The 12,478-nt window shown below is 49.6% G+C and overlaps 1 protein-coding gene across 1 annotated transcript; it reads left to right on the top strand.

The window, feature by feature from the left end:
• The first annotated feature begins 3,761 nt into the window (after positions 1 to 3,761).
• PRCC (proline rich mitotic checkpoint control factor) lies at positions 3,762 to 12,369 on the top strand. The gene is made up of 7 exons (XM_066567912.1): positions 3,762 to 4,404; positions 6,375 to 6,422; positions 7,788 to 8,366; positions 9,886 to 9,981; positions 10,854 to 10,997; positions 11,297 to 11,362; positions 11,889 to 12,369. Exons 1-7 carry the CDS (start codon positions 3,955 to 3,957, stop codon positions 11,973 to 11,975), a joined length of 1,470 nt encoding a protein of 489 aa, XP_066424009.1. The 5' UTR covers positions 3,762 to 3,954; the 3' UTR covers positions 11,976 to 12,369.
• The last annotated feature ends 109 nt before the right edge of the window (positions 12,370 to 12,478 follow it).

The raw sequence follows: 12,478 nt of genomic DNA, 5'->3' as shown, positions 1-12,478 counted from the left end.
AGTATAATGGGAAAAATAGGTGTAAAACACTGTAAATAACCAGTGTAAAACAGCAGCAAAATGGTGTAAAAAATATGTAGAGCAGTGCAAAACTGTAATGTGAAAAGCAGGTGTAACACAGTGTAAAACACTGTAAATAACTAATGTAAAACAGCACAAAAAATGGTGTAAAAAATATGTAGAGCAGTGCAAAACTGTAATGTGAAAAGCAGGTGTAAAACAGTGTAAAACAGTGTAAATAACTAATGTAAAACAGCACAAAAAATGGTGTAAAAAATATGTAGAGCAGTGCAAAACTGTAATGTGAAAAGCAGGTGTAAAACAGTCTAAAACCTTGTAAATAACCGGAGAAAAACAGCACAACAAATAGTGTAAAAATGTGTAAAGCAGTGCAAAACTATAATGGGAAAAGCAGGTGTAAAACAGTGTAAAACACTGTAAATAACCAGTGTAAAACAGCAGTAAAATGGTGTAAGAAACATGTAAAACAGTGTAGAATGGTAATGTGAAAAGCAAGTGTAAAACAGCTCCAAAATGGTGTAAAAAACATGTAAAACAGTGCAAAACTGGCATAAAATTGTGTCAAACAGTGCAAAAGTGGTTTTAAACCCCTGCAAAACCAATGTAAGACAGTGCAAAAGCAGTGCAAAACAGCACCAAAATGGTGTAAAAAAAACATGTAAAAGAGTGCACAATTATAATGTGAAAACTAGGTGTAAACCAGTGTAAAACACTGTAAATAACCAGTGTAAAACAGCAGCAAAATGGTGTAAACCAGTGCAAAACTGGAATGTGAAAAGCAAGTGTAAAACAGTGTAAAAGACTCTAAATAACCAGTGTAAAACAGCAGCAAAATGGTGTCAAGAACATGTGAAACAGTGCAAAAGTGGTTTTAAACCCATGCAAAAATGGTGTAAAAAACATGTAAAGTGGTGCAAAATTATAATGTGAAAAACAGGTATAAAACAGTGCATAACCAGTGTAAAAGAGCACCAAAATAGTGTAAAAAGCACATACAACAGTGCAAAACTGGTTTTAAACCCATGGAAAACCAGTGTAAGACAGTGCAAAAAACAGCACCAGAATGGTGTAAAAAACATGTAAAACAGTGCAAAGCTGGAATGCGAAAAACAGGTGTAAAACAGTGCAAAACCAGTGTAAAAGAGCACCAAAATGGCATAAAAAACCACGTAGAACAGTGCTAAACTGGCATAAAATTGTGTAAAACAGTGCAAAACTGACATAAAATGGTGTAAAACAGTGCAAAATTGGCATAAAGATATATAAAACAGTGGAAAACTGGTTTTAAACCAATGCAAAACAGTGCAAAAGCTATGTGAGACAGCACAAAACCAGTGTAAAGCTGTCAAATTTACTGTAAAAAAACAATATACATGGTGAAACTGTGTAAAACAGTGCAAAACGTGCAAACCAGTGTAAACCCAGCATAAAATGATGTAAACCCGGTGTAGCAGCATCCCTAAAATCCCAAACCTTGGCTGCAGCTGAAAATGTGAGAGAAAAGCCTTGAAAAGAGAGAAAATCAAGGATTTGGTGCCCCACAGGGTCCCCTCGGCCAGGCTGCCCCGTTCACCCCCAGCAGAAAAATGAATTTTTCCTTAAAAACCACAGAGCCTGGGCTGGAGCTGCTGGGATTGCTCAGGGCACCTGAAAATCTCTGGAGAATCTCTGGAAAATCTTTGGAAATTCTCTGATGCCTGGGGAGGAGGTTTGGGCCCCAGCCAGCCTCAGCGTGGGGTTACAGGGTGACAAAGCCAACAGAGGATTAAATAAATTGTCACCTTAGTCTCAATAAATTGAGATTAAATAAATTGTCACCTTGGTCCCAATAAATTGAGATTAAATAAATTGTCACCTTAGTCCCAATAAATTGAGATTAAATAAATTGTCAGCTTGGTCCCAATAAATTGAGATTAAATAAATTGTCACCTTAGTCCCAATAAATTTGGATTAAATAAATTGTCACCTTAGTCCCAATAAATTGAGATTAAATAAATTGTCAGCTTGGTCCCAATAAATTGAGATTAAATAAATTGTCACCTTAGTCCCAATAAATTGAGATTAAATAAATTGTCACCTTAGTCCCAATAAATTGGGATTAAATAAATTGTCACCTTAGTCCCTGTTTCAGATCAAACTTGGTTGCTGCTGTCCCAACCAAACCTGGGATTAAACCCAGATTAAATTTTGTAAAACCAGAACCTCCACCCTGCCCTGGCAGTCGGGGTTCCTGGGCTGGGCTCTTTTTTTTTCCATCCCCTTGTGCTTTCCTTGGCTTAATTTCTCCTAACGAGCTGCAAATAACACAAATAAATAATCCACAGGGTCAGGGCTGACAGCAGGATCCTGTTCTGGGGGTGAGAACAGAACCCAGGAATCTCCACCTGCTATGGAAAAAGGGACAAAGGCCGAGGGAAATGAGGATTTGTGAAAAATTTGTGTTTAAAATTTTAAAAGTTTAATATTAATAAAATGGTTATAAAAATAGTAACAAAATTAGAGTAGTAAAAATTTGGACAATTAGGGTTAGGATAATATGAGACAATAAAAATAAAGAGTTATAGATGGTTTGGGTACCTTTTTTGGGTAAAATAAGCCTGAAAAAGGACACATGTTAACAGAGGATTAACTTTTAAAAGTAATAGTTTATTGCATTTCATACATTTAATACATGATGTATAAATTCTATTTAAACAAAGGATTTTGGTCAGTGTTAACTTCTTCTTCTTAATCTTGACAGTGTCTTTAGGGCTGAGCGAGGTAGGAAAAAGTTAATTTCTTCTGATAAGGGAGCAATAAATTTTTTTTAAAAAGATTTAGGTATTTTGTGGCTGTTATTTTGGTGTGAGTACTTTATTTTTCTCTTTAAAAAAGTATCTTACATAGCATAGTTTCTCTTTTAACATTATGCTATAACCTAAAACTATATTTAACCCACTATTTAAGGAAATTAATACAGCATAACTTTCTAACATAACACATACAATATTCATTTTAATATTTGTGAAAAGCCCATCATAAAACACGCATTTTTCACACGGGGGATGACGGAACTCGTGTGTCCCAGCTCCTGGAATCCTCCTGTGCTCCCCAAGGCCTCCATGCCTATTTTTAAAGCTGTATTTTTAACACTCCTCAGGCCAGGAGGGGTGGGACGGGGCTGGATTTCACAGCACTCCAAACCACGCAGTGTTCAGGCTTCACTCCTTGTTTATCTCCGTTTTGCTTTCATTATTATTATTATTATTAATTCAGCTTTTTCATTTATTACCTATAACAATTACTTGTGCTGCTAGTTCTCTGCAGATCGCTTCCCTGGCTGTTTGGGAACCCAAATTCCAGCCCGGTTTATTGCTTTATTAAGGCCAGAACGAGCCAGAAGGAGGCCAAAGGCGTCAAACCCCAAATCAGCAAAGTGCTGGAGGGATAAACCAGCTCCTGGGCAGGCTGCCGAATTCCAGTCCAGCAGCTTTTTGGGGCTGGCAGCACCGATCGTGCCCAAACCGTGCCAGCAGGGGAGTGTGGCAACGGGGAGAGCCCCGCTGTGCCCAGGCCTTGTCCCGGTCCCGCCGCGTGGCACCACAGACTACATTTCCCGTGGTGCCTCGCGGCGGGGCACACCGGGAGGCGGGCACAGCGCTGCTCGCGATGCACGCCGGGAGTTGTAGTCCTGCGCGGCTGCAGCGCGGGCAGCGGGGCGCTGCCGGCAGCCATTACCGGGAGCGCGGAGCCGCCGCCGTCGCCTTTCCTCGCTCCGCGGCTCCGCTGCCGCACGGGGAGGGGCCGCCATGGCGGCGTAGCCTCGCCCCCGCCCGCCCCTTCTTCCCCGCTGCGGGCGCTGAAGGCGCGGCGGCGGTGCGGCCTAGCGCGGAGGGTGGATCCCCGGCCTCGCGTAGCGGCTGCTGCCCGCCAAGGGCCGCCCTCCCCGCGGCCATGTCCCTCGTGGCCTATGCCAGCAGCGAGGAGGACAGCGATGCCGAGGAGCCTGCGGGCGAGGAGGAGGAAGCCGCCGACTCTCCCCCATCCACAGCCGAGCAGCCCTCATCCCGAGGGCTTTTCGCCGCGCTGCCCCCGCCCAGAGCCCCCGCGGTACCCCCGGCGTTCCTCATGGGCCCCCCGCCCACCCTGAGCGGCTTGGGCAGCGCCCCGCCGGGCCAGGCCGGCACCGAGAGCCCCCCAGAGCCGGCTGCCAGCGGGGACGGGGTCACAGAGTCCCCCCGGGCCAGGGGGCTCCTCCTGCCGCCCCCCAGGAACGCGGGCACCGCCGCCTCCCCCCTCAGCCCGCCCCCCGCTGCCTCCCCCGGGGCGGGTTTGGGCCTCCCCAAGCCAAAGAAGAGGACGGAGCCGGTGCGGATCGCGGCGCCCGAGCTGCACAAGGGGGATGTGAGTATGGAACGAACCCGAGCCCTTCCCTTCGGGGGTGAAACTTCCCCCCAGCGGGGCTCTTCCCTCGCTCTGTCACTCCGAGCTACCGGGATCTATTGTTGTGTCATCCACGGGCAGATTTGTCCTGGCTGCCTGCCCTAATGCTAAAGCGCTTAGCAGAATCAAACTGATATAGAAACCTTATTTATAATCATAATGCAGCCAAACCCAGATTATCTGCACCCTTCTTATTCCTGGAGTTTAAGAGTTGATGATGTGGAGCTGCAGGGCGTTGCAGTCCAAAATCATCTTTTGTTTCCTGTGCAGGTGATGGATTGTTCAGTCAGTTTATTGCTTATTTGTCTAAAGGCTTCGGGCGTCTTCCAAACTTTTTGGTGACCATTTCCCTCTAATTTTGTGGTTGGTTTTTGTTTGTTTGTTTGTTTGTTTTGTAATTACTGTGCCTTGCAGGCTTGTGAACCCAGACAGGGAGAGCAGGGAAAGACAGGTCCCTTTGCATCTGTTTTTTAAGTGGGGATCCCTGCTGATGAGGTTTCATCCTCTCCCCACTGCTCATTTCCTCTGGGACAGCACTGTCACAGAATCATGGAATGGTTTGGCTTGGAAGGGACTTAATGCCGATCTTGTTCCGCTCCCTTGCCATGGGCAGGGCACCTTCCACTATACCAGGCTGCTCCAAACCCTGTCCAGCCTGGCCTTGGACACTTCCAGGGATCCAGGGGCATCCACAGCTTCTCTGGGCACCCTGTGCCAGGGCCTCCTGGCACCTTCACAGAATAATTTTTTCCTAATATCTTATTTAAGCCATCACCTGGAGTGGTTTTTGGGTTGGAAAAGACCCTTAAAACTCATCCTGTTCACAGTGCCCACAGGCAGGGACAGCTTCCACCAGCCCAGGTTGGCCCAGCCTGTTGCCATGTGGAGGTGATGGTTGTGTCACTGGTTTTGGTGTGACAGGAGTGCCTGTGGCAGTGGGAAGAGCTGACCTGGGAGCTTGGGGTCATTTCCATGGGGACAGGTGGATTTATAAACGGTGTCCATGAATAGTGGCCTGGCAGCATTTGGGGGAGCCCAGGTGAAGGCAGTGCTGTGTCTGGGGGGGTGACAGAAAGAGAGGGAGAGGACACAGGTTCCCCATCCCTTCCTGCTCCCAATAACCATCCCAGGCTGGCAAATCCCAGAGTTTTGGAGGCTCAGCCTTTGGGACAGAGGGGGGTGGGATATCCCAGTCCCTCCTTGCAGCAGTGTGCTGGGATTCCAGGCAGCTGGAATGAGCAGGGATCTGTTCCTGCCTCGGCCCTCTCTGTGCTCTGCTGTGACCACGCAATCTGCAGGTTCTCACTGTTGAGCAGATGAATTTGGAAGGGACAAAAAGTACCTTAAAGTGGAGCTGGTGTGAGCAGTTCCCACTTGGGGTTCCTGGAGGTTCCTTGGGCTGTGGCTGACATCCTCAGTTGTTCCCTGTTTCTCCTTAAAACCCCTCCCATGGCTGTAGTTCACCCCCTGGAGATGCTCCAGTATCTCCTCTCTCCCCTACCAGCAGTGGGTTTACAATCACTCCCAACTCTCTTTATTTATGCACATTCCTTGTCTTTCCCTGGTTTATGATTTGGAGGCAAACTGGCACAAGCCCTCAATCCCTGCTGCCTCTTCCAAGTTCTCTGAGGAGCCATGAAATTATAAAGATACCTTTTCTGCCGCCAACCAGGCTTCCCACACAAGTTTTAACCACATATTTAGCAATTTCAGCATTATTTGGAACAATTCTCTGTATCCCTGCAGTGAATTTTGCATCCTTTGTGTGGTTTGTGCTTCCCCTCCAGTAACTCTGTTGTTGTTTGCCCCTGACCTGTAGCTGTGCACCTGCACTTCTTCCCTCCCTTTGGGTTTATTTTCCTGGGATTTATTAACATAACTTTTTTAGTTTGCTGTCTCAAGTTGTTCTGAGCTCTGGTTTTCTCTCTCAGTCAGATTCAGAGGAAGATGAACCAGCAAAGAAAAAAAATACTCTTCAGGTAAATAACAAGGGCACTTGGTTAAACAATTTTCATGGGAAAAAGTGTTTGATTCTTGGCCTTCCACTTGTGTAAATCAACCACTCTGATCACCTCATAGCTTTAGGGATATTCCTAAAATCCCATGGGTTTCCAAGTAATTTTTTTTTGCCTCCCATGAAAAAAACATTGAAATAAATACATTTTTTACCTTTTTATTTCCCCCAAGGAATAAAACAAAAATATTGCCCTACCTTTACACCTTTCCTCAAACTCTCTGATTTTAAGAATTCCCACACTTTCTTTTGGGCACCTTCACCAATTTAAGTCTTGGCTAAAGAGGCATTCATTTGGGAATTGGGCAGATATTTGCAACATTCACATTTCCCTTCAAAACCCCTCTGGCTTTTTATGCAGTGCAGAGTGGCCAAGAGGTGAGAAGCCCACAAGAAGTGTTAGAATTGGGGGAGATAACTGGCAGAAAGTTATGAAAAGTGAATAATCTCCCTCTTTTCTTTCTGTGATCCATTTGTCCACTCTGATCACCTTGGGCAGATATTTGTAACATTTAACATATGCATAATGCTTAACATATTTGTAACATTTAACATATGCATAATGCATAACATATTTGTAACATTTAACATATGCATAATGCATAACATGATGCAGTGCAGAGTGGCCAAGCAGTGAGAAACCCACAAGAAATGTTAGAATTGAGGGGGATAACTGTCAGGAAGTCATGAAAAGTGAATAATCTCCTTCTTTTCTTTATGGGATCCATTTGTCCACACTGATCACCCCCTTTTAGGGATATTCCTGAAATCCTGTGGGTTTTCAAGTCCTTTCTTTTGGGCACTCTCAGCAGTTTAAGTCTTGGTGAAAGAGGCATTAATTTGGGAATTGGGCAGATATTTGCAACATTTCCCTTCAGAATCCCCCTGGCTTTTTGTGCAGTGTATTCAGAATAGCCAAGTGGTGAGAAACCCACAAGTGTTAAAAATGAGGGGGATAACTGTCAGGAAGTCATGAAAAGTCAATAATCTCCTTCTTTTCTTTCTGGAATCCATTTGTCCACACTGATCACCCCCTTTTAGGGATATTCCTGAAATCCTGTGGGTTTTCAAATCCTTTCTTTTGGGCACTCTCAGCAGTTTAAGTCTTGGCTAAAGAGGCATTCATTTGGGAATTGGGCAGATATTTGCAACATTCACATTTCCCTTCAAAACCCCTCTGGCTTTTTATGCAGTGCAGAGTGACCAAGTGTCGAGAAACCCACAAGAAGTGTTAGAATTGAGGGGGAGATAACTGTCAGGACGTCATGAAAAGTGAATAATCTCCCTCTTTTCTTTCTGTGATCCATTTGTCCTGCGTGGACATCACCAGGGACGCGGCGAAGGCTCCGGTTTGTCCGCTCTGCTCCCTCAGCCCAAAAACACGCCAGTGAAAGAGACCAATCGCTTGCTCCTGCCCTACGCCTTCTCCAGGAAAGCAGGAGAAAACTCCTCTGACTCCAAGCCTGCCAAGACCCCGAGCTCTTCCTCCAAACCCAAAGCCGTGCCCAAGCCGGCCGTGCCCACCACCCCATCGCCGTCGGCCATCAAGGCGGCGGCCAAGAGCGCGGCGCTGCAGGTAACCAAGCAGATCACCCAGGAGGAGGAGGACAGCGACGAGGAGCTGCAGCCAGAGAACTACTTCTCCTTGTCCGACAGGAGCGAGCCTGGCACCGCTGGCACCGTGGGCACCGAGCCCTACCTGTACCCAGGCTCGGAGGAGCCTCCTCCCGGCACGGAGCCGCAGCCGCAGTTCCAGGACGCGGCCGCTAACGCCCCGCTGGAGTTCAAGACAGGAGTGGGCTCCAGTGGAGTTCAGCACAGCTGGGCACCCAAAGCCACTGAGGACTACGGCAGCCAGCCCTATGGGCAGTTCCCCCCTGCCTATGGAGAGCCTGGGGGCTACTACCAGGTGGGTTTGTTGGCCAGAGGGGAGAGGAGGGCTCTGAGCAGCTGCGTGAGTGAGTGGCTCCAGTTGGGTACTGGGTGCTGCTGCTGGGAGTGCAGCCTGTGTGAGGTGCCTGGGCAGGGAGTGCAGCCTGTGTGAGCTGCTTGGGGCTCAGGGCAGGGAATGCAGCCTGTGTGAGCTGCCTGGGACATGGGGCAGGGAATGCAGCCTGTGTGAGGTGCCGGGGCAGGGAATGCAGCCTGTGTGAGGTGCCTGGGACATGGGGCAGGGAGTTCAGCCTGTGTGAGGTACCTGGGACACAGAGCAGGTAATCCAGGCTGTGTGAGGTATCAGGGACACAGGGCAGGGAATGCAGCCCTTGGGAGCTACCTGGGACATGGGGCAGGGAATGCAGCCTGTGTGAGGTGCCTGGGCAGGGAGTGCAGTCCTTGGGAGCTGCCTGGGACACAGAGCAAGTAATCCAGGCTGTGTGAGGTACCTGGGGCAGGTAATCCAGGCTGTGTGTGAGATACCTGGGACACAGGGCAGGGAATGCAGCCTGTGTGAGATACCTGGGACACAGGGCAGGGAATGCAGCCTGTGTGAGATACCTGGGACACAGGGCAGGGAATGCAGCCTGTGTGAGGTACCTGGGACACAGGGCAGGGAATGCAGCCTGTGTGAGATACCTGGGACACAGGGCAGGGAATGCAGCCTGTGTGAGATACCTGGGACACAGGGCAGGGAATGCAGCCTGTGTGAGGTACCTGGGACACAGGGCAGGGAATGCAGCCTGTGTGAGGTACCTGGGACACAGGGCAGGTAATCCAGGCTATGTGAGGTACCTGGGACATGGGACAGGTAATCCAGCCTTTGTGAGCTGCTTGGGGCACAGGGCAGGTAATCCAGCCCAAGCTATCTGGGACAGGGAGCCACAGCACCACGCCCAAGGGCATTCCTACAGCATGAGAGCTGCAGATGTGCTTTGCCAGACAGATGTTTAACAGCTGCACTCCTGTGAAAATGCCCTGCATGTGAGGGTGCAGAGTCAGGGCTCACTGGAGCTGGTGTCTGAGCTCTGGTTGTTTCTAATAATTCTAACAAATAGAATTTTAATAAATAGAATTTTAATAAATAGAATTCCAATAAATAGAATCCCAGACTGCTTTGGGTTGGAAAGGACCTTAAAGCCCATCCAGTCCCAGGGTTCCAACCTTCCACTATCCCAGGTTGTTCCAAGCCCTGTCCAACCTGGCATTGAGCACTTCCAGGGATGGGCCAGCCCCAGCTACTCTGGGCAGCTTGTGCCAGGACCTCACTGCAAGGGAAGAATTCAGGGAAGAATTCCTTCCCAATATCCATCCCTGCCCTCTGGCAGTGGGAAGCCATTCCCCTTGTCCTGTCACTCCTTGTGAGAGGTCCCTCAGAGCATTTGTTGCTTTGTCCCTCTGATGGGCTCAGCCCACAGGGCAGTCTGTGCCTGGTGCCACTCCAGGATTGCTCTCGTGCCAAACTGGTTTCCATTTCCCTGTTTCCCTGCCAGGATTACTACAGCAGTGGGTACTACCCTGAGGTGGAACCAGCCCAGGCCTCACCACAGGAGACCAGCACCGACTCCTCCTTCATCGACGACGAAGCGGTTGGCACCTGATTTTCTGTCCCCAGATTCTGTGGAATTTGGCTTGGAGCTCTGCCAGAGCTCAGGAGCCTCTTGGCAGCCACTCTCCTGCCCTCCAGCACAGCCTGGGTTTCCAGGGCTTTGGGCTGGGTGGTTTTTCTGGGGGGGCCTGTGCTGTGTCGTGGGCACGTGTGGGCTCCTGCTCCAGCTGGGTCTGCAGCCCCATAAGTACAGAATAGAATCAATTGTTGAGGTTGGAAAAGGTCCCCAGGACCATCACCCAGCACTGCCAAGGCCACCACTAAACCACGTCCCCAAGTGCCACATCCCTGTGGCTTTTAAATCCTTCTGGAGGTGGGGACTTCACCACTGCAGCCTGTGCCAGGGCTGGACAACCCTTGGGGTGGAGGAATATTCCCTGTGTCCAACCTCATCTAACCCTGGCACTCCTTGAGGCCATTTTCTAGTGTCCTGTCCCTGTTCCCTGGGAGCAGAGCTCACTGGCTGTCCCCTCCTGTCAGGGCCTTGTGCAGGGCCAGATTGTCCCCCTGAGCCCCCTCAGCCTCCCCTGGTGCTCCAGCCCCTTCCCCAGCTTTGTTTGCTTCTCTGGACATGCTCCAGCTCCTCAATCTCTTGTCATGAGGGGCCCCAAACTGACCCTAGGATTGGAGATGCCAGCACAGGGGATGGGCACTGCATGGAAGCAGCAGCAAATGCTGCTTTCTGCATAGGAAAATGAAATTAAAACCTTCATGCTAAGTAGTTTTAGATATTCTGATGTCCAGCACACTGGAAATCTCCAAAAGATCAAAACCCCAGCTGAAAAACTGTTAGCTGTGCCTGGTGTCAGGTCAGTGCTGGGTGTAATTCCAACTCTTCTGTTCTGCCTTCAGTTCAAACGTCTGCAGGGCAAGAGGAATCGTGGGAGGGAGGAGATCAACTTTGTGGACATCAAAGGTGACGACCAGCTGAGCGGGGCCCAGCAGTGGCTGACCAAATCCCTGACAGAGGAGAAGACCATGAAGTCATTCAGCAAGGTGGGTGGAGGGTGAGGGCTGTGCCTGGAGCCTCTGCTCAGTGCCTAAATCCTGCTGGAGCTGTGCTGGGTGCTGGGCACTCAGCAGGGAGGGGAAATGATGACATGTGAGACCAGTGGAGTTCCTCAGAACACAGCATGTGGCTGGGGAGGGCCAGCCAGGAAGTGCTGCAGCCCCAGGAATCTGCAGTTTAATGGGGAACAAATGCTGCTTGGGATGGCTCTGTGCAGGCCCTGGTCTTGGTTTGCTGTCCAAGCACCTCTCCAGGCTGAACACTTCACCTCTTTCTGCTTTTCCAGAAAAAAGGAGATCAGCCCACAGGACAGCAGAGGAGAAAACACCAGATCACATACCTGATCCACCAGGTGAGTGACCTCCCTGTGGTGTGTGAGCTGATCCAGCAGAACTGCAGGGCAACACAAGGCTGGGGTGCCAGGGGCTGTCCCTGAGAAGCCCCTGGTGAGACCCAGTGGGGCCAGAAGTGAGTCCTGGCTCTGGGGGGATCCCAGCCCTGAGATTTCAGCTTTGCTTTGCCCTTCCTGCACGTTCTGAGGCCCTGGGATCCTGTCCTGGATTCTGCCCCGGGCTTGGCTGCTGAGCCCATCCCCACGAGAAGCTGCTTTTCAGCATCAATGAAATGTCTGTGCATCCCAATTAATCCAGGCCTCTGTCAGGATGATTGTGCAAACCCCTGTCCCCACGAGAAGCTGCTTTTCAGCATCAATGAAATGCCTGTGCATTCCCAATTAATCCAGGCCTCTGTCAGGATGATTGTGCAAAGCCCTGTAACAGAGGCTTCTGGCTGAAGGGCTCCCTAATCCACATGAGGCAGGAATGCTGCTGAGTCACTGAAACACAGAGGCTTTAACAGCATCCTCTCCATCTCTGCAGGCCAAGGAGAGGGAGCTGGAACTGAAAAACACATGGTCTGAAAACAAGCTCAGCAGAAGGCAGACTCAAGCCAAGTATGGATTCTGACACATCTGTCCTGCTTTTTGGCTGCTGTGTCCGGTGTCTGCTGGGCTCCTGGAGATCAGCCAGGCCCCAGCATGGGGCTGGGAGGACACTGCACTCCCTGGCCTGGCAGGAAGAAGGGGCATTGCAAGCAGGTCCTGGAACTCCAGCTGTTAATCCTTCCCCTCCCTCCTTGTAAATGTGGAAGGTTCCCACCGGCCAAGGACGGTCCCGAGGCACCGCAGGGAACATGCTGGGTGTGAGGCTGCAGCTCCTGGCCTGAGGGAACAGGCTGGGCCTCCTGACCCTTCAGCAGAGGCTCAATAAACTCCCAGTTCCCACTTTGCTCCTCTCTTGGACTTGCTGTGCATTGAGAATGTCGTTTTCCTTTCTAAAACACGGTGAGTTCCAAGAGCAAGCCTGGCTTTGGAATTTTTATTTTGGTCCTTACCTTTAAGGTGTCCTCACAGCTGTTTGCTCGTGTCTGGGCTGCTCCAGCACTCCTCTCATGTCAATAATTTTGAATA

Source organism: Molothrus aeneus, chromosome 31 (assembly GCF_037042795.1).
Source record: "Molothrus aeneus isolate 106 chromosome 31, BPBGC_Maene_1.0, whole genome shotgun sequence".
Taxonomy (NCBI): domain Eukaryota; kingdom Metazoa; phylum Chordata; class Aves; order Passeriformes; family Icteridae; genus Molothrus; species Molothrus aeneus.
This window is presented reverse-complemented; position numbering and strand designations above follow the sequence as displayed.

What these genes read in the sequence shown, in the direction of transcription:
- PRCC (XM_066567912.1), top strand. Translation starts at nt 3,955, where the DNA reads ATGTCCCTCGTGGCCTATGCCAGCAGCGAGGAGGACAGCGATGCCGAG. An exon ending in CCGAGCTGCACAAGGGGGAT is followed by an intron (nt 4,405 to 6,374) that starts GTGAGTATGGAA and finishes TTTCTCTCTCAG; the next exon opens with TCAGATTCAGAGGAAGATGA. An exon ending in TCACATACCTGATCCACCAG is followed by an intron (nt 11,363 to 11,888) that starts GTGAGTGACCTC and finishes CCATCTCTGCAG; the next exon opens with GCCAAGGAGAGGGAGCTGGA.